At 37.8% G+C, this 24,814-nt stretch overlaps 1 protein-coding gene across 8 annotated transcripts in view; it reads right to left on the bottom strand.

The window, feature by feature from the left end:
- The window catches only part of UBR2 (ubiquitin protein ligase E3 component n-recognin 2), a 127,394-nt gene that overhangs the window by 98,402 nt on the left and 4,178 nt on the right, over positions 1 to 24,814 (bottom strand). For all 8 annotated transcript variants that reach the window (XM_045498234.1, XM_045498233.1, XM_045498236.1 and 5 more), the window contains exon 2: positions 19,167 to 19,426. In XM_045498234.1, coding sequence (XP_045354190.1) covers positions 19,167 to 19,426 — 260 coding nt within the window. The remainder of the gene's footprint in view (positions 1 to 19,166; positions 19,427 to 24,814) is intronic.

The following is a 24,814-nucleotide window of genomic DNA, read 5'->3' as shown; positions in this document are numbered from 1 at the left end:
GGGTCATGCATCTCTCATTAAAATGTTTAGACTATGCACTATCTATGTAAATATATTCATAATACACACATATATTCACAGCAACTTTACATATATTTATAAGTTATACATATGCGCTACTATGTGGTTCTAATTAGTCCTTCAATTATACTACTGTGTAACTGGAGTCCCAGGAATGGAAAAAATGCAGAAAATATATTTGAAAAAGTAATAATCTAAACTTCCCAAATTTGGTTCAAGCCATCAACTTATGCTCCAAGAAACTCAAGGAACCCCATGAGGACAAAAACAAAGAATGCACAGCTAGACGTATCACAGTCACACTGCTAAGATCCAAAGACAGGGGTGCCTGGGTGGCTCAGTTGGTTAAGCATCTGACTCTTGATTTTGGCGCAGGTCATGATCTCATCATTGTGGGATCAAGCCCTGTGTTGGGTTCTCACTGTGCGTGGAGCCTACTTAAGATTCTCTCTCTCTCTCTCTCTCTCTCTCTCTCTCTCTCTCTCTCTCTCTCTGCCTCCCTCGCTCGTGCTCTCTCCCTCTATCAAAAGAAAAGAAAAAGAAAAAAGTAAAAATCTCGAAGGCAGCTAGAGGAAACCAGCACATGTCACACAAAGCACCATAGATATGCTAATAAAAAGCTGACATTATCAGAAACAACAGAGGTCAGAGGACAACGGAACATCCTTAAAATGTTGAAAAGGAAAAAAAAATTATCAACCCAGAATTCTATGTACAGGAAAATATCCTTAAAATTGAACACAGACTTCCAGTTTCCAGTCCAGCATGTACCAAGTTTGGAGGTTACCACACTGTCCTAACAAGTAAAAAGCTAAACAAACTGAAAAATCAATAACTATTCTTAGATTTACAAAAGAAGTGAGGTCACAGGACAAACTGCTACCCCCAAAATTGTAGAGACCAACAGATGAATACAGAGAATACTGACTTGTGAGAGCAGAAACCAACAAACACAAACCTCTACAGGTACCACTGGTGAGGTAGGAAACCTGAACTGTACCTGACAAATTGCTGGAGGCTCAGTTCAGTGTGAACATCGGAGAGATTAAAAACTTCAGTCACTGGGCACTGGAGAGTGACCCAGACATCAGGGCCTCACGTTTGGTGAGTTTTATTTCCTGGAGTTCTACTAGTTCTCACAGTGAACATCAGAGAAAAATCCTCTCCTGTTTCCAGCAGGGGTTAAAAAAAAAAAAAGGAACCATTGTGAAATATGCAAGGGCATTCTGTTCTTAAAAACTCTGCACTGGGCTCTGCGCTGAAAGTGCAATGCCTGCTTGAGATCCTCTTTCTCACTCTCTCTCATTCTCTCTCTGTGTACCCCTCCCACTCAAAAATAAATAAATAAACTTAAAAAATAATAATAGTCTGCCCTCAGAAGAAACTGTAATCACAGCCTAACCTGCTAGGGTTTTATCAGAGTCTAACGGGCCTGGGAAAGAGAAATATCCAATTCCAGCCCACTCTAGCTATCCTGCCCCACAGAAAGACAGATGAGGATGGGGGCAGTGTTGAGAAGCACATTTGAAGTTCCGAGTCCAGAGGTACAGGCTCACTAGAAGACTGAGATCTAATCATAGGACTCTATAATGTTTGCCCTTCCCCATGCCTTACTACCACATCACTAAAGGCCTATAGAGTTCCTTTTACCTAGTGTATCATATGCCTGGCTATCAAAACATACTAAAAGTAAAAAAATACAGTTTAAAGAGACAGAACAAGCATCACAATCAGAGTCAGATATGTCAGAAATGTTGGAATTATCCGACCTGAAATTTAAAACAACTGTGATTAATATGTTACGGGCTCTAATGGCTACAGCAGACAGCATACAAGAACAGATGGGCAATGTAAGCAGAGCTGAAATCTTTTTTTTTTTTTTTAACTTTTATTTATGTTTGTTTATTTTTGAGAGAAAGAGAGACAGAGAGACACAGAAAGAGAAACAGAGACAGTGTGAGCAGGGGCAGGAGAAGCTCAGAGAGACAGGAAGTCACAGAACTCGAAGCAGGCTCCAGGCTCTGAGCTGTCAGCACAGAGACCAACATGGAGCTCAGACTCACAAACTGTGAGATCATGACCTAAGCCGGAGTCAGACGCTTAACCTATTGGGCCATCCAGGTGCCCCAAATCTATCTTTACTTTATTTATTTTTTTAATGTTTACTTTTGAGAGAGAAAGAGAGAGACAAAGCATGAGCAGGGGAGGGGCAGAGAGAAAGGGAGACACAGAATCCAAAGTAGGCTCCAGGCTCTGAGCTGTCAGCACAGAGCCCGATGCAGGGCTTGAACCCACGAACCATGAGATCATGACCTGAGCTGAAGTCAGACACTTAACCGAATGAGCCACCCAGGCGCCCCCTGAAATCTTAAGACAAAACCAAAAAGAAATGCTAGAGATTAAAACACTATAACAGAATGAAGTATGCCTTTGATGGGCTTATTAGTAGACTGGACATGGCTAAGCAAAGAATCCTTGAGCTTGAGAATATCTCAACAATCTGAAAAGCAAACAGAAAAAAGACTGGAAGAAAAACAGAACTATCCATGAAATGTGAGACACCTACAAAAAATATAATGTATGTGTAATAGGAATACCAGAGAAAAGAGAAGAAAGAGAAAGGAACAGAAAAAACATCTGAAACAATAATTACTGAGAATTTCCCTAAATTAATGTCAGATACCACGCCAAGATTCAGAGAACATCAAGTATGATAAATGCCAAAAAAACCCTATTCCTAGGCATATCATTCTCAGATTACAGAAAATGACAGATAAAGAAGCCAGAGAAGAAAAACATCATACCTATGGAGGAAAAAGATAAGAATTATATCTGGACTTCTCCTCAGAAACCATGCAAGCAAGAAGAGAGTAGAGTGGAATATTTAAAATATTGAAGGAAAAACCTCACCAACCTAGAATTCTGTACCTGCAAAATTATTCTTCAAAAGTGAAGGAGCAAGAAAAACTTTCTCAGACAAAGTAAACTTGGATTGATTGTAAATATATACTGCAAACTCTAGGGCAACCACAGAATAAAGTAAAAAACCCCAGAAGTGGGGCGCCTGGGTGGCGCAGTCGGTTAAGCGTCCGACTTCAGCCAGGTCACGATCTCGCGGTCCATGAGTTTGAGCCCCGCGTCGGGCTCTGGGCTGATGGCTCAGAGCCTGGAGCCTGTTTCCGATTCTGTGTCTCCCTCTCTCTCTGCCCCTCCCCCGTTCATGCTCTGTCTTTCTCTGTCCCAAAAATAAATATAAAACGTTGAAAAAAAAAATTAAAAAAAAAAAAAAACAAAACCCAGAAGTATAATGGATATGCTGTGATAGGTAGGAATGGTTATACTGACATCTGATAAAATAGACCTGGAACAAGGAATATTACCAGAATTAATAAAGGATACTGACAATTCATAATGACAAAAGGATCAATACATCAGGAAGTCAGAGAAATTATAAATATCTATGTGGCTAATAAGAGTTGATAACTGAAACATAAACGGGCAGAAGAAATAAATAAATCCACAATCACATCTGAATATTTTAATACCCCTTTCTCAGTAACTGATAAAAAAAGCTAGTCATAATAAAAATCAATAAATAAGCATATAGAACACCTGAATGGCAGTACCCATCACCTTGTCCTAATTGACATTTATACAATATTATATCCAACAACTGCAGAACACAACTTTTAAGTGCACATGGAACATTCAAGACCTTATAGAACATTTGTGTTAGAAATCAGTTACAATGTATCTAGAAAAGCTTCAAGTATTTGGAAATTAAGCAATATACTTCTAAATAACTGACAGATTAAAGAATAAAATATAAGCATATTAAACCTAAAGTAAGCAAAAAGAAGAGTAACAGTAAGAGCAGAGATCAGTGAAACAGAACAGATAAAAGAGAATATTAACAAAGCGAAAGTCAGATTCTTTGAAAAGATTCATAAATCTGATTGAAGAGAGAAAAACACAATTACTAACATAAGGAATGAAAAAGAGGACCTCACTATAGATACCACAGACATCAACAGCATAAGCAAATATTATGTATGACTTTAGTATCAATAAATTTAACATTATACAATGAAACACATTCCTTGATACAAGATGAAATAAAGTTCTGAATAACTGTAAAAAGTATCAAAGAAATTTGTTACCAAAAACTTCCTTCAAAGAAAATACCAGGCCTTGATAGTTTGTTTTACTGGCAAATTCTATCAAACATTTAAGCAAGAAATCATATCAATTTTACATAGATTCTTCAGAAAATATAGAATACTTCCTAATTCATTTTATAAGGCCAGCATTAACTCTGATATCAAAACCAAAGACATTACAAGAAAATGACAGACAACACAACATTAGCAAACTGAATCCAGTAATATATGAAAGTTAATACACGATAATCAAGCTCTGCTTATCTCAGTAATGAAAAAACATTTGAAAAATCAATCAATGCAATCACTAATAAATAAAAAAGGAAAACTATAATGGGGTGCCTGGGTGGCTCAGTTGGTTAAGCACCTGACTCTTGATTTCGGCTCAGGCCATTATCTCACTGTTCATGGGATTGAGCCCCACAGTGGGCTCTGCGCTGACAGCACGGAGCCTTGGGATTCTCCCCCTCTCTCTCTGTCCCCCCCAAAATAAATAAATAAACCTTTAAAAAAGAAAAAGGAAAACTATGACAATCCCAAAAGCTGCAACATAAAAGCAGTGAACAATATTCAATAGTGATTTGTAATATTTTTTAAAAACTCTGCAAACTAGAAATAGAAGGGAACTTCTTCAATGAGATCAAGGGTATATAAGAGAAAACTATATCCAACATTATACTTAATAGTGAAAGACTGACTATATCCCCTAAGACTGGGAACAAGGCAAGAATGTCCTACTTTCACCAAGGCAGTAAGGCACAAAAAAGAAATAAAAAGCTGGAAAGGAAAAAATAAAACTGTCCCCATTCAGAAATGACCTGATTATATAAAAATCCTAAGGAACAAAAAAACAACAAAAACTGCTAAGCCAATTTTGCAAGGTTACAAGACATAAGTTCAATTATCAGAAACAAACTGTATTTCTTTATACTCGCAAAAAAAAATGGGAAACTAAGAAAAAAATATACCACCATAAAATACTTAGGAATAAACATAACCAAAAGCATGCACAACTTCTACATAAATCCTATAGGACACTGCTAAAGAGATTAAAGAAGACCTTAATAGGGGCTCCTGGGTGGCTCAGTTGGTTAAGCATCTGACTTCGGCTCAGGTCATGATCTCACAGTTCATGAGTTCAAGCCCCACACTGGGCTCTGTGTTGACAGCTCAGAGACTGGATGGAGTTCTGTGTCTCCCTCTCTCCCTGCCCTTCCCCCACTCATGCTCTCTGTCTCTGTCTCTCTTTCTCAGAAAGAAAGAAAAAAAAAATTTAAATATAAAGAAGACCTTAATAAGTGGAGAAATATGATGTTCAAGGACTACAAACCTCATTGTTAAAATGTCAATTCTCCCCAACTGATCCACAGATTAAACACAATCCTAATCATAACCTAGGCAGTCTTTCTTAAAAATAACAACTGACAAACTATAATTCTAAAATTCACAAAGTGCAAATGACCTGAAATAGACAAAAGAATATTTAAAGGTACAGAAACTTAAGATTTATAGTAACCAATTCAAGGCTAGCTACAAACCTACGGTGAGCAAGAAAATGCGGTTATTGCAGTAAGAATAGCCATCTCAGCGAATGGACTACAGCAGCTCCCCCTTATCTGCAGTTTCACTTTCAGTAGTTAGTTACCTGTGGTCAGCTATAGTCTGGAAGCAGATGCTTATCTTTCTGATGCATGGTCAGAGGGCTAAAAATAGCCTAAAGCTGGTTCATAATGTTTATGTCATTCCCCTAACTTCATCTCATCATGTAGGCATTTTATCATCTCATTATCATCACCAAAAGGGTGAATACATTATAAGAAGATATTCTGAGAGAGACCACATTCACGTAACTTTTATACAGCATACTGTTATAACCATTGTTTTGTTATTAGTTATTGCTGTTAATCTGTTACGGTGCCTCATTTATAAATTAAACTTTATCACAGGTGTGTATGTACAGCAAAAAACACAGTATGTACAGGGTTTGGTACTATGCATGGTTTCAGGCATCCACTGGGGGACTTGGAATATATCCCTTGTGGATAAAAAGGGGCTACTGTAGATTAGAGTGTTCTGAAATAGACCCATACTTATATGGTCAAATGGGTTTTGATAAGGTACAAAAGCAATTCAAAGGGGAAAATAACAAGTGGTGCTGGAACAAGTGCACATCCACATATAAATAAATGCAGCTCAACCCCTACCTTATAAAAAATTAGTCTGAGACAGATCATAAACCCAGACATAAAATCTACAATAGAAAAGCCAATAAAAGAAAACTTAGAGAAGAACACAGACTATCTTTGCTACCTGGGGGAAGGCAGACATTTCTTAAACATAGGAAACAATCATTCAAAAAGAAAAAAACTGGTAAATTGGCATCACAATTAAAAACTTCTGTCATCAAGACCACATAGACAAGTCACAGGCTAGGAGAAACTACTCACAAAACATGTCTGACAAAAAGGACTCGTATCCACAGTATATAAAGAACTCCAAAACTCAATAATAAAAGGACAAACAGTTCAATAAAAAATAGACAAAAGACTGGAACAAACACTTTAGAAGTTAGATGAATGAGCAATAAGCACGTGTAAAATTGCACCAACATCATTAGTCATTAGGGATAATTAAAAGCATAATGAGATATCACTACACAGAATAGCAAAAATTTAAAAAAATGACATTAAATGTTGGGGAGGATATGGAGCAAGTGGAACTTTCAGACATCACTGGTGGGAACAAAAAACCATTTCAGAGACAAGTTTTGGAAGTTTCTTAAGTTCAACATATACTTGCCCTCTGACCCAGCAATTCTGCTCCTAAGGATTTATCCATGAAAAATTAAACACAAGTCCATAAAAATACTTGTTTGCAAATGGTAACAGCCAGCAATTAATGTATCAGCTAAGAATGTTCACTGTATTAGATTACTGTCTAGAAAGGTCTATTTTAATGGTATCTTAATATTCTTAAAATGTGTCATAAAAAGCTGAAGATTTAAAAAAAAACTTTTTTTAAATGTTTATTTTTAAGAGAGACAGAGCACGAGTCAGGGAGGGGCAGAGAGAGGCAGAGAGAGAGAGAGAGAGAGAGAGAGAGAGAGAGAGAGAGAAAGAGAGAGAATACGAAACAGGCTCCAGGCTCTACACAGAGGCGGATGCGAGGCTCAAACCCACACCATGGGATCCTGACCTGAGCCGAAGTCAGACATCCAACCGACTGAGCCACCCAGACAACCCAAAAGCTGAAGATTTTTAATGGAGGAAGATTTATGTTATTTGGTATATTAAAACACACAGAAGTAGGGTTAAGTAAAGGATAATAACACCTAGTACTTTAATATGTTGTATTTAAAACAACACTGGCATAAACTGATATGATTTATGAAATAAATTACCATTTTCTTTCCTTTAAATTAAAATTTTTTTCACTAAAAAAAATAGAATTGTTAAAAAAAAAAAAAAAAAAAGGTCATAGAGGCTTTTTTTATTCATGATAGCCTCAAACTGGAAACAACCTAAAATGTTTACCTATAGGGCAATGGATTATGGGCAACTATAGTACATTCATACAATGGACTACTACTCAGCAATTAAAATGAAACCCAATTTCCAGTAATCATAACCACGTGGATAAATCTGATAGATATGTGAGTAAAACCAGGCACAAAAGAGTGATTTCATTTTTATGAAGTTCTATAACAGGTAAAACTAATCTAAGTTGAAATTATCAGAATAGTGGTCACCTAGGGGCTAGAGCTACTAAGAAGGCCATTTCTAGTCAGATGGAAATCTATCTTGAAGGGATGTGAGTTACATGAGGTTAACTATCATAAAAAATGTACAATTAAGATTTGTGCCTTTTGAAATATACAAATTTTCCCTTAAAAAAAAAAAAAAGAACTCAATTGGGTACGAACAGGAAAATTCTGGTGATATAAATCTGATTTTCCTTACCTGAAAGGATCAGCCCATAGTAATCTAGTCATAGTTCTACTATTTCCTAACATCTAGACAAAGGCATGCATATACAGTTGATATTATATGCCAGGTACTCCTGTTTGATCCTGCAACAAACTGGTAACAGTAAATAAAAATGATCTCAAATCTGTAAACCAAGAATGTAAGACTCCTTTTAGACAACTACAGGAATCTCAATTACCTAGGAAATATCAACTGCCCTCTCCCTGTCATGTTCCAGGGTAGAGAGAGCAGTGCAGACAAGGGGATTTCCAACATACTGAAGCTCACAGTGACAACACACAGCATTGAAATTCTATTTCTAGGCATTTACCTTGAAAAATACTGAGACAGGAGCACCTGGGAGGCTCAGTTGGTTAAGTGTCTGACTCTTGATTTCGTCTCAGGTCACAATCTCACTGTTCGTGACTTTGAGCCCCATGTTGGGCTCTGTGCTGACAGCACAAAGCCTGCTTGGGGTTCTGTCTCCCTCTCTCTCTGCCCCACCCCCACTTGCTATCTCTCTCTCAAAATAAATAAAAATAAACTTAAAAGAAAAATACTGAGACGTGTAAAAAGAGATGTGTACAAATATGTACAGAGTGTTTTTTGCACTCGAGTTTATTATAGGAAAAAGCCCTCGAAGTACCCATTTCTAATTTCATTAACAAAGCAATCAAATAAATTATGGCCTGAACTTACTATCAAAATACAGCAGTTAAAAGAATGATGATTTATATATACTGTCAGAGAACGATCTCCAAGACAAATTGTTAAATGGAAAAAAAGCCACAACTGCAATATATACAGTATAATTTCATTCCTGTTGCATATCCATAATTAGAAATAACTAATATATATAATACATTATACATAAATAACATGTATTATATATAAAATATGTATTTTATAATATGTATAATATATACAATACATGTTATATATAACATATATATTACGTAAATATATAACATATATATGTGTAAGTTATATATGTAAATCATATATATACTATAATATGTTATATATTAATATATTATACATAAATACATATAACCTATTATGCATAATATATATGCTATATGTATATTGTATATATATTTTAATTGTTTTAAATGTTTATTTTATTTTATTTTTGGGGGAGAGAAAGAGTGAGAGTGGGGGAGGAGCAGAGAGAGAGAGAGAGAGAGAGAGAGAGATAGGGAGGGAGACACAGAATCGGAAGCAGGCTCCAGGCTCTGAGCTGTCAGCACAGAGCTTGATGCGAGGCTCGAACCTGCAAGATATGAGAGATCATGACCTGAGCCAAAGTTGGACACTCAACCGACTGAGCCACCCAGGCACCCCTAATATATACATATTTTTTAATGTTTATTTATTTATTTTCAAGAGAGAGCACAAACGGCAGAGGTGGGGGAGAGAGACAGAGAGAGACAGAATCCGAAGTAGGCTTCAGGCTGAGTTGTCAGCACAGAGCCTGACATGGGGCTCGAACTCACAAACCATGAGATCATGACCTGAGCCAAAGTTGGATGCTCAACAGACTGAGAGCCACCCAGGCGCCCCAGAGGTAACTAAAAGTTTTTAAACTAACACAGCATTGATTTCAATCTCTGGAGTATTCATGTCAAAAAGAAAGTCTTAAAATAGAACTCAGCTTTTTAAAAAGAGATCAAGTTTTCAAGTTGTTTTTTTTTTTAATTTTTTTTTTTTCAACGTTTATTTTATTTATTTTTAGGACAGAGAGAGACAGAGCATGAACGGGGGAGGGGCAGAGAGAGAGGGAGACACAGAATCAGAAACAGGCTCCAGGCTCTGAGCCATCAGCCCAGAGCCTGACGCGGGGCTCGAACTCACGGACCGCGAGATCGTGACCTGGCTGAAGTCGGACGCTTAACCGACTGCGCCACCCAGGCGCCCCCCAAGTTTTTTAAAAGATCAAGAAACTAAACAAACTCTTCTTACTAGAAATAAGAGGTTCATTCTTCCACATTAGAGCTTTATATTTCCACACAGAGTATGTTTACCCCTCTGCTTGATGTATTACTCATGGCTCAGTAACTCATCTGAAGACTCAGTGTTTGGTTGAAAATTTTTTTACATATGTAAATATAGTTCTGCAAGTACTTTATTTATATAGATTACCTCATTTTATCATAACTACTCTGGGAGGAAGGAAAAACAACTCCATAGCCCTAAAAAATCATTGAAGAGACTTCTAATGTTCAGCCACAGAGTTTGCATCTCTTCCAGACACCCTGTTTTGCAGTTGGACACAGAGACCTTCTGATTAGTCCTGACTAAAGGGACAGGGGCAGGGTGGCTAATCCCAAGCTGGTGCAATTTCTTTGCTGGGCAAGACCCTCTGGCTCTACTCTTCCCTTGCTGTGCTGGACCCTAAAAAGCACGATGCTAAGTTTATGGAGATGTAACATGCTATTAAACAACTAACCAGAGCAGAACCCTCCACTCACTGCCCTCACTGATCTAAACGGGTCACACAGTCTGGGTAATGTATTTTGGATAGTTAAAGTCTTCAAAAATGTAGGGTTGTTTATTAGTCTTAGCATAACTTCATCTGTCAAGACCAAGAGAATCAGAGTTCAAAAAAAAAAAAAAAAGTTAAACCTGAGCAAAGCCATTTAATAGTTTACAGTAAAGCATCATAAGGTACTACCTGGAAACACACGCTAAGAATATTCCTGATGGGAGCATTAACTCCCAACCATAACCTTTGGTTATCTATAACATTCACGCAGTAAGTTTTTAAATAGTTAAAAAAAATAAAATAAAATGTTGTGAGGGCTCATGGCTGACTCACTCAGATGAACATGAAACTCTCGATCTCGGGGTCATGAGTTTGAGTCCCATGCCAGGTGTAGAGATTACTTAAATAAATAAAAATCTAATAATAATAAAAAAGTTCTCAATTTAACTATACAAAGAAAACAATGGAATTAAACCTAATTTCTTTACATCTAACAGAAGTGTTAAACTCAAAATTTATACCACACTAAGTATTTCATATTCTACTAATACTTTATTTTTCTTAATGGTTATCAAATGGCAAAATAGAGTTATGATCAAAATCAGCACTAAGATTATTGCCTCTAAGAACAACCATCTCTATTTATTTAAAAAAATTTTTTTTCAACGTTTATTTATTTTTGGGACAGAGAGAGACAGAGCATGAACGGGGGAGAGGCAGAGAGAGAGGGAGACACAGAATCGGAAACAGGCTCCAGGCTCTGAGCCATCAGCCCAGAGCCTGACGCGGGGCTCGAACTCATGGACCGCGCGATCGTGACCTGGCTGAAGTCGGACGCTTAACCGACTGCGCCACCCAGGCGCCCCCAACCATCTCTATTTATTTATTTATTTATTTATTTATTTATTCATTCAATGTTTATTTATTTTTGGGACAGAGAGAGACAGAGCATGAACGGGGGAGAGGCAGAGAGAGAGGGAGACACAGAATCGGAAACAGGCTCCAGGCTCTGAGCCATCAGCCCAGAGCCTGACGCGGGGCTCGAACTCACGGACCGCGCGATCGTGACCTGGCTGAAGTCGGACGCTTAACCGACTGCGCCACCCAGGCGCCCCCAACCATCTCTATTTAGGAAGGAATAACAAGTGTTAAAATTTTTTTCTAATGTTTATTTATTTTTGAGAGAGAGTGCAAGTGGGAAAGGGGCAGCGAGAGGGGGACTGAGGATCCAAAGCGGCTCTGTCCTGACAGTGGCGAGCCCCAATGTGGGGCTCAAATCCACGAACTGTGAGATTATGACCGGAGCCAGAGTCAGACGCTCAAGTGACTGAGCCACCCAGGTGCCCCAACAAGTGTTAAATTTGACTATACTTTTCCTAATAGCTAACTAAGTACAGACAAATATCATAAATATTAGCCTACTGCCTGACAACAGATAGCTTCTTCTGACAAAAATAATTTATGACCTACACAAGTTTAGAAATTATGAACCAGTAACTGCAGAAAAACCAACCTAAATCGCTTCACAAATCCCCTTCCTGCGAACTACACATAAAAGACTCCTGAATATCATTTTTTCTAGTTTAAGAAAATCTCTATCCTATACACATAAACCACTTTTATCTCTCAAGGATCGAGTTTAGAAACTCACCTAGAATTCCAATAACTATATTTCATCTTTCCAAGTGATAGGCTCCATGTCATGTTACCAGGGCACTGGGTTTTCTAGGAATACCTGAGACATGGGACTAACAAGGGGACGTTCATCCCCAGGACCCCAGCATGGGCATTTACTAAGAGTTTACCTTGTGCTAAAAATATTGGAAAGCAATACACAAAGGATCTCATTTACTTTCTCAACAACTGTGTAATTAAAGAATTTGGCTGGCTTTTGTCCTAGTTCCTAGGAGGGAACTCTAAATCCTTAGAATTTACCCTGTGATAGGAGTATCTTTGTTATTATGCTGCCCCTCCCACCTGATAGTTTATTATACTAATGAATGACACAGAGTGGGGATTGGCTATTCCAGAAAGACAAACCATATGAATGGAGCGTTGGGGCTTTCAGCCACGTAATATTAGCCCTACCTCTGGGAAGGGAAGTGGAGCTGGACATTAAGTCCTGTGGGCAATGATTCGGTTAGTCATGCCTACCTAATGAAACTCCAATAAAAATTCTGGGCACCAAGGCCTGGGTGAGATTCCCTGGTTGCCAATACTGTTTGTGTACTGTCATGCATTAATGTGCCAGGAAGATAATGTGCCCCTGAGGACAACAGAAGCTTTGCATTCAGAAATCTTGCCTATGTATCTCTTTGGCTCATTCTGATTTGTATTCTTTTGCTGTGATAAAACTTCAGTCTTAAGTACAGCATTTTCCTCAGTTCTAGGAGTTGTTCTAGTGAATTATGCAATCTAAAGTAGTCTGTGGAGACACCCAAAATTTGCAGCCAGCTGATCAGAATTGAGGGTGTCCTGAGAATCTCTAAACTTGCAGTTGTATCTTGGATAGTCTTGTTGTGAAGGACAGAGCCTTTAACCTGGAGTGTGGCCAACTTCAGGTAACAGAAAAGTTTAGAAAGAGCTGTTAAGAGTGTGGTCCAAATTTAGGCCCTATAGGGCCCTTTATAGATTAATTTTTCTCTCCCACCCCAGGCTACTTATCTGTCTATATGCAGGTCACCAGACGCTGCTTTCTTTCTTCCACAGTTCAGATAATTGGCCAATCTGCCTCCTCTTTCTGGCTGCCACATTCTAGCCTGTACTTTCTGCTTTCTTCTCCCTGTAAGGCTAGCTAGAAGATAGATTTTCCAAACTTTCCCAACACACACCCATTGTAGTTTCTGTTGTTTGTCCCTCATACTGATTCTCTTCCTCAAACTAGCACATCATCTCCTTTTCATTTCGTCTCCAGTTTTTACTGCTGGTCCGAAAAGAGAAATAAATGTATGCATCCTTTGACCTAGAAATTTTACTTTTAGGAATGTATCCTGTGGATCTACATCTATATATGCACAAAAACATACAAAGATATTCAGTGCAGTATTATTTATAATACTAGAAACAACTGAAATGTCTATTAATAGAAGGCTAGTAAATAAAGGATAGGATATTCATTCAATAATCAGCCATTAAAAACATAAGACAAAGTGAGCATGTTCTCTCTCTATATAATATTATATAACAATTTTAAGGACAAATTTTAAATAAGATAAGCAAGGTGGGAACAGTTTATGTCATATTCTAGCATTTACTGAATAATATATAAATGCTTGCATCGGGAAGAATACACAGAAACTACTAGCAGTGATCACTTCTGGATAAGAAAATAGGGAAATTAAGGGATGGAGAAGGAAGGTTATTTTTCATGGCATACACTTTTGTACCTTTTGAAAGATACAGCCAAATGTATGTTTTGTGTCTATTATTAAAAAAATTTTGGGGCGCCTGGGTGGCGCAGTCGGTTAAGCGTCCGACTTCAGCCAGGTCACGATCTCGCGGTCCATGAGTTCGAGCCCCGCGTCAGGCTGTGGGCTGATGGCTCAGGGCCTGGAGCCTGTTTCCGATTCTGTGTCTCCCTCTCTCTCTGCCCCTCCCCCGTTCGTGCTCTGTCTCTCTCTGTCGCAAAAATAAATAAACGTTGAAAAAAAAAATTAAAAAAATTTTTTTTCTAATGTTTATTTATTTTGAGAAAAAAAGAGAGAGCAAGCAGGGGAGGGGCAGAGAGAGGGGGAGACACAATCCCAAGCAAGCTCTGCACCATAAGCACAGAGCCCGATGCTGGGCTAGAACTCACAAACTGCAAGACCATGAACTGAGCTGAAATCAAGAGTTGGATGCTTAAATTCATTTCACTACAGTGTGACGGTTTAGGTTAATCTATTCATCCCAGTTCTGGATATTCTAATTGTATAGTTAGAGGACGTATATGATCAATGAAAAGGAAGGCACAATCAGTAGGAGAACACCTCATGTTGTGAGGAGAAAATTTTTATTTTGTTGACATCTAAAGAGAGTCAAGGGTATAGTAAGGGTATATTAAGGACAGAAACACAAAGAACAGCCTCAGCTATTGCTTTTTAGAAATTGACTTCAGGGCGCCTGGGTGGCTCAGCCAATTAAGTGTCCTACTTCTTGTGGGTTTGAGACCCACATCAGGCTCTGTGCTGACAGCTCAGAGCCTAGAGCCTGGAGCCTGCTTCGGATTCTGTGTCTCCCTTTCTCTCTACCTGTCCCCTATTCGCACTCTGTCTCTGTCTCTGTCTCTCTCTCAAAAACAAATAAACATTAAAAAAAAAAGACAGTAAGATACTTCTTACTTAATCTTCTGGTAATGGAAGATCCAGAACTCTTGACAATTTAATGAAGGCCTCCATATAAAGCATTCAAACCTGTACCTAACCTCTTCTCCTCTGGATGGACCCACACAGACATATATGAAATTCCTGGGACTAACAAAATTCCTGAACACTGTGCCTATGGTTAGAAGATTAAATGAGATGGCAATAAATTCATAAGAGAGATCAATGTGTTGTGTACATGTAGCACCAGCTGCCCTATTAATTAATTGGCTGGGTATAACTGAATATTTGAAGTTAAAAATCTCAAGTGGGAAGGATTTTTTGTACATAATCACGAATAACATCTCCCAAAGTAGCTGGCTTACGATAAACAGGATATTGCCACTGGACAGGTATGGAAATGGGCAAAAATTAGAAATACTCAAGCAACTCAACTCACATAGGAATAGCAAATTAATACCTTTAAAACTGTCCTCCGTACTTTGAACAACGTAATAGACATTTCCTCAACAAATATTTGCTGAGCATCTAATACGCATGAGACTTTTATAAGTGCCAAACATCTCCCATCAGGAAAGAGTATCTTACAGACTAGTCTAACCAAGGATAATGAGGGAGTAAAGGATTCAGGCCAAGTTCACAATACTGTCACCAAAAGCTCTGTCTCCAGCCCAAATATTTTTATTTAATATTCTTTGTAGTACTTTGTAGTACAGAAGACAGTACTGGAATGTAACTTGATTTTCTGCTTAGGAAACAAGAGCCTTACTGGGTAATTACTACTACTGCTAGTAGTAGTTCCCAGATATCTGAGTTTCAGGGGCCAGTAGAATGACACAAAAAGGGCTGGGTTTTTTTTTTCCTAAAAATATGAAAAAGCAAAACTACCTGGTTCACTGCCTTCACTTCATATCCTAATATTTTAACAATAAAGGACATCTCTCAAAATTTAGGAACTGAACAAATTTAGTTGCAAGAGAAACAGAACATTTTTCCTATTTTTCCCCCCTCATTTTACTGAACATGAGTGAAAAATTTGTAACAGACCAATATATGAGAATCAGTGTAAAGTAAAATGAAAAGATCATGGAGTTAAGAGTCCAAGGGACCTGGTTTCAATTTTTATGACTACAGGTTAAGTCACTTAACCACTCTGAGCCTCAGTTTCCTCAGGGATATTATCTCAGAAGTTTATGGAAGGATTAAACGTAACTTTACATGAAGTACTTGGCATTAAATCTGGCACCTAGAAGGTGTTCAACAAACATAAGCAACTTTCTTTGTTAAAATAAATATTGGGACTTTCACTTCCGGTTGTAACAGAACCAGACTCCTACTGTACACAACCACAAAACTATATGAATACATGAGGATCTCCCACTCAGGGTGTGAATTCCCACCTATGGCACAATGAGCTAGAATCTAAGTGTTGCAGGAAGGTCCCACTGAGCTGAGACTAGATCAATGTTTGGAGCAGATAAAACAGCTAGCGGCCTTGAGTCAGGGTACCAGAGAGGGAATATGTGCAGATCAAGTAACCAGGAAAGGAAGTGTATGTGGGGTCACCTGTGGATGAGTTCTTGGCTAAGGGCTGGGCTGCACATGCAGAGTTTATTTACCAGACTTGTCTCCAAGGTTACCAGAGAATGGCCACTATGGAATCAAAAGTGGCACAGAGATACTTGAGGTCCAGTAAGCAGTGCTAGAGGACTGTGGAGTTTCAGTCAAGACAGACACCCAGCTGATTTAGCACAAGGGCCATGACCATGCATCTTTTTTTTTTTTTTAAGTTTATTTATTTTGAGAGAGAGAGCATGCATGCATGAGAGAGGGGGAAGGGCAGAGAAAGAGGGGGAGAGGTTCTGAACCGTTAGTGCAGAGCCCGATGCAGGGGCTCAAACTCACAGAACTGTGAGATCATGACCTGTGCCAAAATCAAGAGTCAGATGCTTAACCAACTGAGCCCCCATGACCATGCATCTTAAAGTAAGCCTTCTTCTTTTATATCTGCCCTAACAAGGGTGGGGGAAGGCCACCATATCCCAGAATAGCATATGAAGCCCAAATGGGGGAAGGAGGGCAATTATGCAGAGCTGGATGGCAATGGCAACAGCAGCAAAAGAATGGTTGCATACAAGGAAGTGATCAAATAAGTAAATATATTTAGGATAATGGGAATCAGATTCATCAGAGAAGTTACAAATATGCAAAGGGAGAAAACGAGAGAAGCCTGTGGTATTGGATTGGAACTGGAGAGACTATTGCAAATGCCTGGTTTTCAATATTTCTTTCAGTATGTTATCTATAGACAGATACAAAATATAGATCCACTGAGAGGGCCTGGGATTAGTGACATACCAATAGCAACAAGCACACCTAGTATCTTATTTCTTAACACTAATCTCTACTAAAATGGAACCAGGCTCCTTAGAGAAATGATTAATTTCAGGTCTAGAGCAGAGGAAAGTCCAAGACGTGCCCTAAACATCTCTGATGGAACAAGGAATTGTTCAAAGAATGATGAGGACATGAAAATAACAAAGCCTGAAGGGACTCCCAAGAGTCAAAGCTAGAACTATTCGAGCACAGGAATAATGGGCCTCCATGAATACATACTGATATAAACAAATGAATAAATTGAATGTGTGATAGGGAACAGGATATTTAATAGCTTAGAGTGCCTCCCCACAAAATACTTATTGATTATAAAGAGTAAAAGAGTAACTTCACAGGAGAGAAGTCTTGTAGACATCACCTTAATCAAGTGATCAAAACTAACATCACCATCTATCAAACAAATCAAAATCACATACCACTTGGTAAGGTATAATGAAAACATGTGAGTTCTATGATATTCCTGTGAAAGATGCAACCTGAGTCCAATCATAAAGTGAATCAGATAGACCAAACGGACAGACATTTAAAAAATAACTGGCTGGTAATCTTCAAAAGTATCAAGATCATGGAAAAAAAACCCTGAGAAAACATTCCACACTGAAAATGAAAAGATACAACATTCAAATACAAGTGTTGGAACTGGATCCCTTTGCTACAAAAGGACATTACTGGAACAAGTGTATTTCAGTTTCCTCATCTGTACATCATGAAGTAGATTTATTGCTTCCAATATCAATAGAGAACTCAAAGAAGTTTTTATAAAGACAAACAAAAAACTAGAACAGTATTTCAAAATATAAAAAGATCTCCATTGGTATTCTGACCATGCTTATAAAGAAAGACAACCATAGACATCTACAGTCCTTAACCAAAATTGAATTCATTAGATTTTAAGGAAAAAGCGTTAAGGAAAAAAATGTTACATAATGCCTCTATAAATTGTACAATCACACAATGCAATATTTAATCTAGGAATATCAGCTGATATGGACAGAAGTCAAGATTTTGTTAAACAGAGAAAGGAAAATTTAGCCCAGTATATATAACACATATTCCCTTTTGTATGTGTGGTTGCATATATGTGTAAGATAGCCATATATACGGGCCTGCATATGCAGAGGAAATTTCTGGAAGGATACATAGGAAACTGTTGACACCGACTAATTCTGTGAAATAGGAATAGATGGTCTTAAAGGAAATAGGACACTTTCCTCTCCATCTTCTACTTGTACACTCAGTTCTCAACAAGAAATAACAACAAAAAAAAAAAGGTAAAGTTATCCTTGGCAAGTAAGTACATAGAGCACCCAGATAATGGTTTCTAACTACCATTCCTACCTTAAATGAAACTCCTGGTAGAAATGGCTGATTCTACATGTGGATCGGAGTTAAGTACAAAGTGAGCTGTGGACATCTTGTGCCAGAAAGCAAAGAAGCACTCAAAAACTAAGGCAGCAATGTGCAAAGGACGATACTAGTGTGATAGGGATCCCACTGGCCAAATGTGAGATACCTTGAACATTAGTAAGAGACACCGGAACTAAAGAAACTAACAAGAAAAGCAAAGAAGTTATTATTACAAGAGCCAGGGCAGCAGTTAATTACAGGGGAGGGAGAAAGCACACAGTGGTTTGCTGGAATGCTGATGATGTTCTATTTCTTGACCTGGAAAATAATTACATGAATATCTGTTTCATTATTAGTTAAGAGACCATACATATTTGTTGTGTCCACTTCTTAGTATGTATGTATTTCCCTAATTTAAAAACAAAAACATAAGGTTTCAGGGGAAAAAAGGTAAAAACAGGCTTTTAGAAAGAAAATTACACTATGTTACCTGCAAGAGTATGTAGGTTCTCCTACTTTAAAAACACGACCACAAAGATGAGAAGGTTTGTTTGCTTGCTCAAGTTTTGGAAATCCAAACGCAGGATCTTCACCACAAAGGTACCATTCCATTGGTCCCAACAAAAGATGCTGTGCCAGCATGTCTTCCTTCTGTGGAAAAGGGTTGGGACCCCTGCAGTAGATTTTGGGTACATAGTGGGCTAAATGCTGGTACACTTCTCTAGTGAGGTCAGTTGCTTGCAGCCATTTCTTTAAAAAAGAAAAAAGAAAAAGTAGGTTTACACAATGTCAAACTGCTCATTTGAATAAACCCACTCTCTATTCTTTTAGGCACAAAAATAAGGATAAAAAGAGTCCTATAAATTATTTCGTTGGCGTCACTCATAACTGTGTACTCTTTCCAAAAAGGGCAAAATTCATTAGAACTTGATAAAAATGCCAAGTATTTCAGAATTCTACTTAGAGTAAAATGATCCCCTCTCCTCAAAATGACTCTTAAAGCAATCTTCTGTAGGCAGTTCACATGCAAATGACCACCACAGATCATCATGACACTAGCCATTGAGCCCATCTGACTTCCTTTCTACTGCTTTGCTCAAATGATATACTGATTGTCTTTTGAATTCTCTTGTCAGTTTACTGATAGGAAGAGTATGCAATGAACATGAATAGCCAATATGCCACTTACACTTCTCATTGATTAATAAACCAGTCTCATGAGTATCAGTCTACAAGAAGAGGGTTTGTTCTATCAATTATGCCTTCTTTCCCTGATCAAACTCTCTATAAGCCCTTTTCCCTTCGCTCTCCCTGATGGAAACAAACAAAAGCCACTTTTCTGTTCTAAACTTTTAGGTCCAACTACCTGGATAATTATACTTAGATATCTAACAGATACTGTGATATCATGATTTATAGTAAGAAATATATATTTGGTCTTCTTCCCATTCCTGGCACAGAGCTCCTAAAATTTCTGAAATTTCCTAAGTGGTAAGTGATATAAAGATGAAAGGAGTATCTTTTATTATTCATAACAATCTCCTTTCAACCAAGCTAGAGCTGAGGTTAATGAAGTGACTTTTGGAAAACCCCTAAAGATGGACAGCTGGTTACCAGAGGGAACGAAACATGTGATAAGGTTGGAAATTACAGCTTCCACCCCGAAACTTGGGGAGGGGAGAGGGGCTGGAAGATGCACTAATCATTAATGGTCAATGATTTAATCAATTGCACTTATGTAATGAAGCCCCCATAACAAAATGTCTATATGTCGGGGTTCAAAGAGCTTCCGGGTTGGTGAACACTCGTAAGTACTGGTGCATTCAGAGACAGCATGGTAGCTCTGTTCCCCTTCCCACATACCTTGCTCTGTGCATCTCTTCCATCTGCTATTCCTAAGCTACAGAATTTTACAATAAGCCAGTAATCTAGTAAATAAACCATTTCCCGGAGTTCTGTGAGCCCTTCTAGCAAATTATTGAACTCGAAGGCAGGGTCATGGTAACCCTCGATTTGTAGCGAAGTCAGACAGAAATTCTGGGCAACCTGAGGACCCACTGCTTGTGACTGGCAGCTTAAGTAGTGGGGGGCAGTGTTGTGGGACTGAGCCCTTAACCTGTGGGATCTGATGCTAACTCCAGGTGCATAGTGTCAGAAGTGAATTGAATTGTAGGACACCCACTTGGTGTCTGTAGAGAATCAGGGAATTGCTAGGTATGGGGGGAAAAACTCACATTTGGTGACCAGAAGCACTGGTAAGTGTAGAGAGAAAGAGAAGAAACAGCTACTCCTGATTCAAACACCAACTCACTATGTCTGAAACTGAACTCATGATCTCCACTATCCTTTCTCAAAAACTGGCATTTTCCCCACTTCCCTATTTTACATACCAGCATCTACCTAAGAATCCACACCAGGAAAACCTGAAAATCTTCCTTCTTCCTCAACCTGACATCCAATTAATCATGTCTTGTCTACTAGGCTTCCTAAATAATCTGATGAATCCATCTCATTTCTTTATCTATCCATCTCCATAGGCACTACCTCTGCTACTCTATCCCAAAACCCCCCACTCCCATCTTTCACCATTATTAATGCAAGAAGGTCCTAACTGGTTCATTTCCACTAATCTTGCCCTTGTACAGTCCATTTTCCAGCCTCCCTACCAGCATGATTCTTGCAAAATGTCAATGAGATCATGTCATTCAGCTTCCCCTTGTATTTAGCATCCAGTCAATTCCCTCAATGTGGTTTATAAGGTCTTTTGTCTTGTATCATACTTGTTTCCTCCTCCTGACTTGTACTGCTTCTCTCTCTGCTTTTCAGGCTACTTTCTACTCAGTCTTCAGTTCTCAGTTTATGTTTCACTTTCTCTAAGATGCCTTTCTCAGCCCATTCCTCACTCCCTCTGCCTTTCCCACTTCCCCTGGGTCTAACACATAACCTGGCTGCAGTGGGCATTTAGTAAAATCTGTTACCTGAATGACTATAAATATGTTTATACTACTTACTGTCCTATAACATTGACACTGCAGAAAGATGCTCTATGTAGCTTTAATGAAAGCAGAAATAAACTAGATCCAGGCCTGCAGTCTCTAAAAACCAAACCAAATAAGCCCTAGATAAGGCATCCTTCAAACTACCTCCTTTCTTTTCCCTTTGTGTTTCCGTACATCTTAAGTCTTTCCCCTATATTGTCATTTATCCCTGCCAATTCTGCAATGTTTCTTTGTCCCCCATGTTGCTTTGTGTAATTGCAACTTATTCTGGGTCTCAACCAGGTAAGCATTTAAAATCAGAATACATGAAAGCACTCACTTCTACAAAAATGCAGTTAACTGAACTGCTAACTCATAGGTCCAATGTTTACTTATGGATTACAACTAAAGTTCATGTACATCCTTGTTAAGAGTTTACATTCTAGTAAGGTCTAACACCATAAGACAACAGTATAAGGTCTTTGTTTTAACTATTACTTGTACAATCTTTACCCACTCCCTTCCCTCTAAAAATAACTACATATAGATATTTTAAATATACATGAGGACATATATATTAACTTTCTAATCAACCTCATATTTTCATGTGTACTAAAAATGTAAAAACTTTGTTAGTAAGTTAAGGGATTGAATTGAAGCTTGTAACAGAACACAGCGGAAAAACTTTTCACCCCTAAAGTGAAACTATCTTTTCCAAATGTTACCAACTTAGTTGTGTTTGCTTTATGCAACTAAGAGACTAAATTACTCTTAAAACAACAGCTCAGGATTAAGGATTATCTCTCTTTAGAAAAGTAACTTGAAATCAAAATTACACACACACACACACACACACACACACACACACACACACACACAGAGTTCCTTAATTATAAAAAGGGCTAGTTAAAAAAAACAGTAGTCAATAGTAAAAGGCAAAGAGGCATCAACCAACAAGCAAACTTGAATCTAATTCTTTGAGCTAAAAAAACTTTTTTTTTTTTTTTTGCCATATCTAAGGGTAAATGTCTAGTTTTTCACCCATTATCAGAAACCCTATTTCAAAACACGAATGAAGATAATCCATTTGTCCTAAGCAATTTAGTGTTTATGGATAAAAAATTAAGCTTTATGATTCAAAGAATTTACTCCTATGATCCCAGGAAGTTATGTTTCAGGCAATTTTAATTTACAATTCATTTAAAGCTTTTATTTTAACAACAATTTTTGTTTTTCTTATGTTTTATGTTCCAATTTTTCTTTTCTTTTCTTTTTCTTTTTTTTTTTTTTACATTTTTTTTAACGTTTATTCATTTTTGAGAGACGGAGAGAGAACACAAGCAGAGCAGGGGCAGAGAGAGAGGGAGACACAAAATCTGAAGCAAACTCCAGGTTCAGAGCTGTCAGCACAGAGCCCCACGCGAGGCTCAAACTCACGGACCACGAAATCATGACCTAAGCCAAAGTCGGACGCTTAACCAACTGAGCCACCCAGGAGTCCCTATGTTCCTATTTTTCTTGAAGCCACTTTTGCAGGATTTTAATCCAGGGAGAATAAAAGGTGATACTTTCTAAAAGAAATTATGTGCTCTGTGGCTCCAACAACACTGGTAGGTCAAATCTGTTCATAGATTTCTTCCTCCCTCCCTTCCTTCCTTTCTTAGGCTCCATGCCCAATGTGGGGCTTGAACTCATGACCCTCAGATTGAGAGCTGCATGCTCTATCAAATGAGCCAGCCAGGCACCCCTCTATTTATAGATTTCTTGAACAAAAAATTCAGAAACTAATATCAGCTACTAAGAAAAAAAATCAGCAAATTTTATAGACTATGCTATTTTATATATTATATTATGTATGCTATTACATATTTATTAATATATAATACCATAATATTTACTATACAGTATATATAACATAATATACATTACTGTATATAATTTGTACTGATATTATATTACAAATTATTAGTAGAGCATTTCATCCTAAATAGTTTATAATATATTATTATAAATTATTAAGAAGATATGCATATCTGGCTCAAGAAAAGCAGGCATATGCTCCAAATTTAAAACCACCTAACAGGGGCACCTGGGTGGCGCAGTCAGTTAAGCGTCCGACTTCAGCCAGGTCACGATCTCGCGGTCCGTGAGTTCGAGCCCTGCGTCAGGCTCTGGGCTGATGGCTCAGAGCCTGGAGCCTGTTTCCGATTCTGTGTCTCCCTCTCTCTCTGCCCCTCCCCCATTCATGCTCTGTCTCTCTCTGTCCCAAAAATAAATAAACGTTGGAAAAAAAACAAAAAAAAAACCACCTAACAGATTTGGGATCTATTATAAGCATTTTTAACTTCATTAAATTTAAACACTTAATATATAAAACAAGAGAATCACATAAGAATTCTATACCAGAAATGTTCAATTAGTGACTGCAAACAATATAGATTAAAAAAAAAATTATGAAACACTGAACAGGAGGAAAAAATTTTTTGGCTGCCTTTCACAATAATGGCTCACATGTATCTCAGAAGAATGAAATCAATAGCTTCTCTTATTAGCTCTAACTAACATAAGCTAACTGTAACTGTTTCCTCATCATGGCCAACTATTGAGATTTGTAATTTGACTGCATGTTAATTTGTCCTTCAGACACTGTGGCTGTCAAACCAGTGTGCACAACAAATAAGCACTTATCTTATTAGAAGTCATCCATAAAGGAAGTGAAGAAACTGTCAACTCACTCCACTAAAGTAAACATGTTACAACAACGGACAAAGACAACGTTTCCAGGAGCTTTCCTTTTTTGAATGCTAAATTTAAGCCTTGGGATAAAGAGCAAGTGTAATAAACACAAAAATGAAAGACTCCCTAGAGGTTAGCCTTTTATTACAGCATCTGATTATTATTCTAGTCCCCAATTCAAATTGTATCCTTTATGGGTTGTAGGGGGATGGGCTAAATGGGTATGGGGCATTAAGGAATCTACTCCTGAAATCATTGTTGCACTATATGCTAACTTGGATGTAAATTAAAAAGTTAATTAATTGAAAAACATTTTTAAAAATTTTTTTAAAAAATTGTATCCTTTAACCATATTTGATTTTGTTTTCAAACAAGGATGATCAACATGTAAGTTAATTATAGAACAACAGTCTCATTAGTACCA

Source organism: Leopardus geoffroyi, chromosome B2 (assembly GCF_018350155.1).
Source record: "Leopardus geoffroyi isolate Oge1 chromosome B2, O.geoffroyi_Oge1_pat1.0, whole genome shotgun sequence".
Lineage (NCBI taxonomy): Eukaryota > Metazoa > Chordata > Mammalia > Carnivora > Felidae > Leopardus > Leopardus geoffroyi.
The sequence above is the reverse complement of the archived record's forward strand: the minus strand, read 5'-3'. Positions and strand labels throughout refer to the sequence as shown.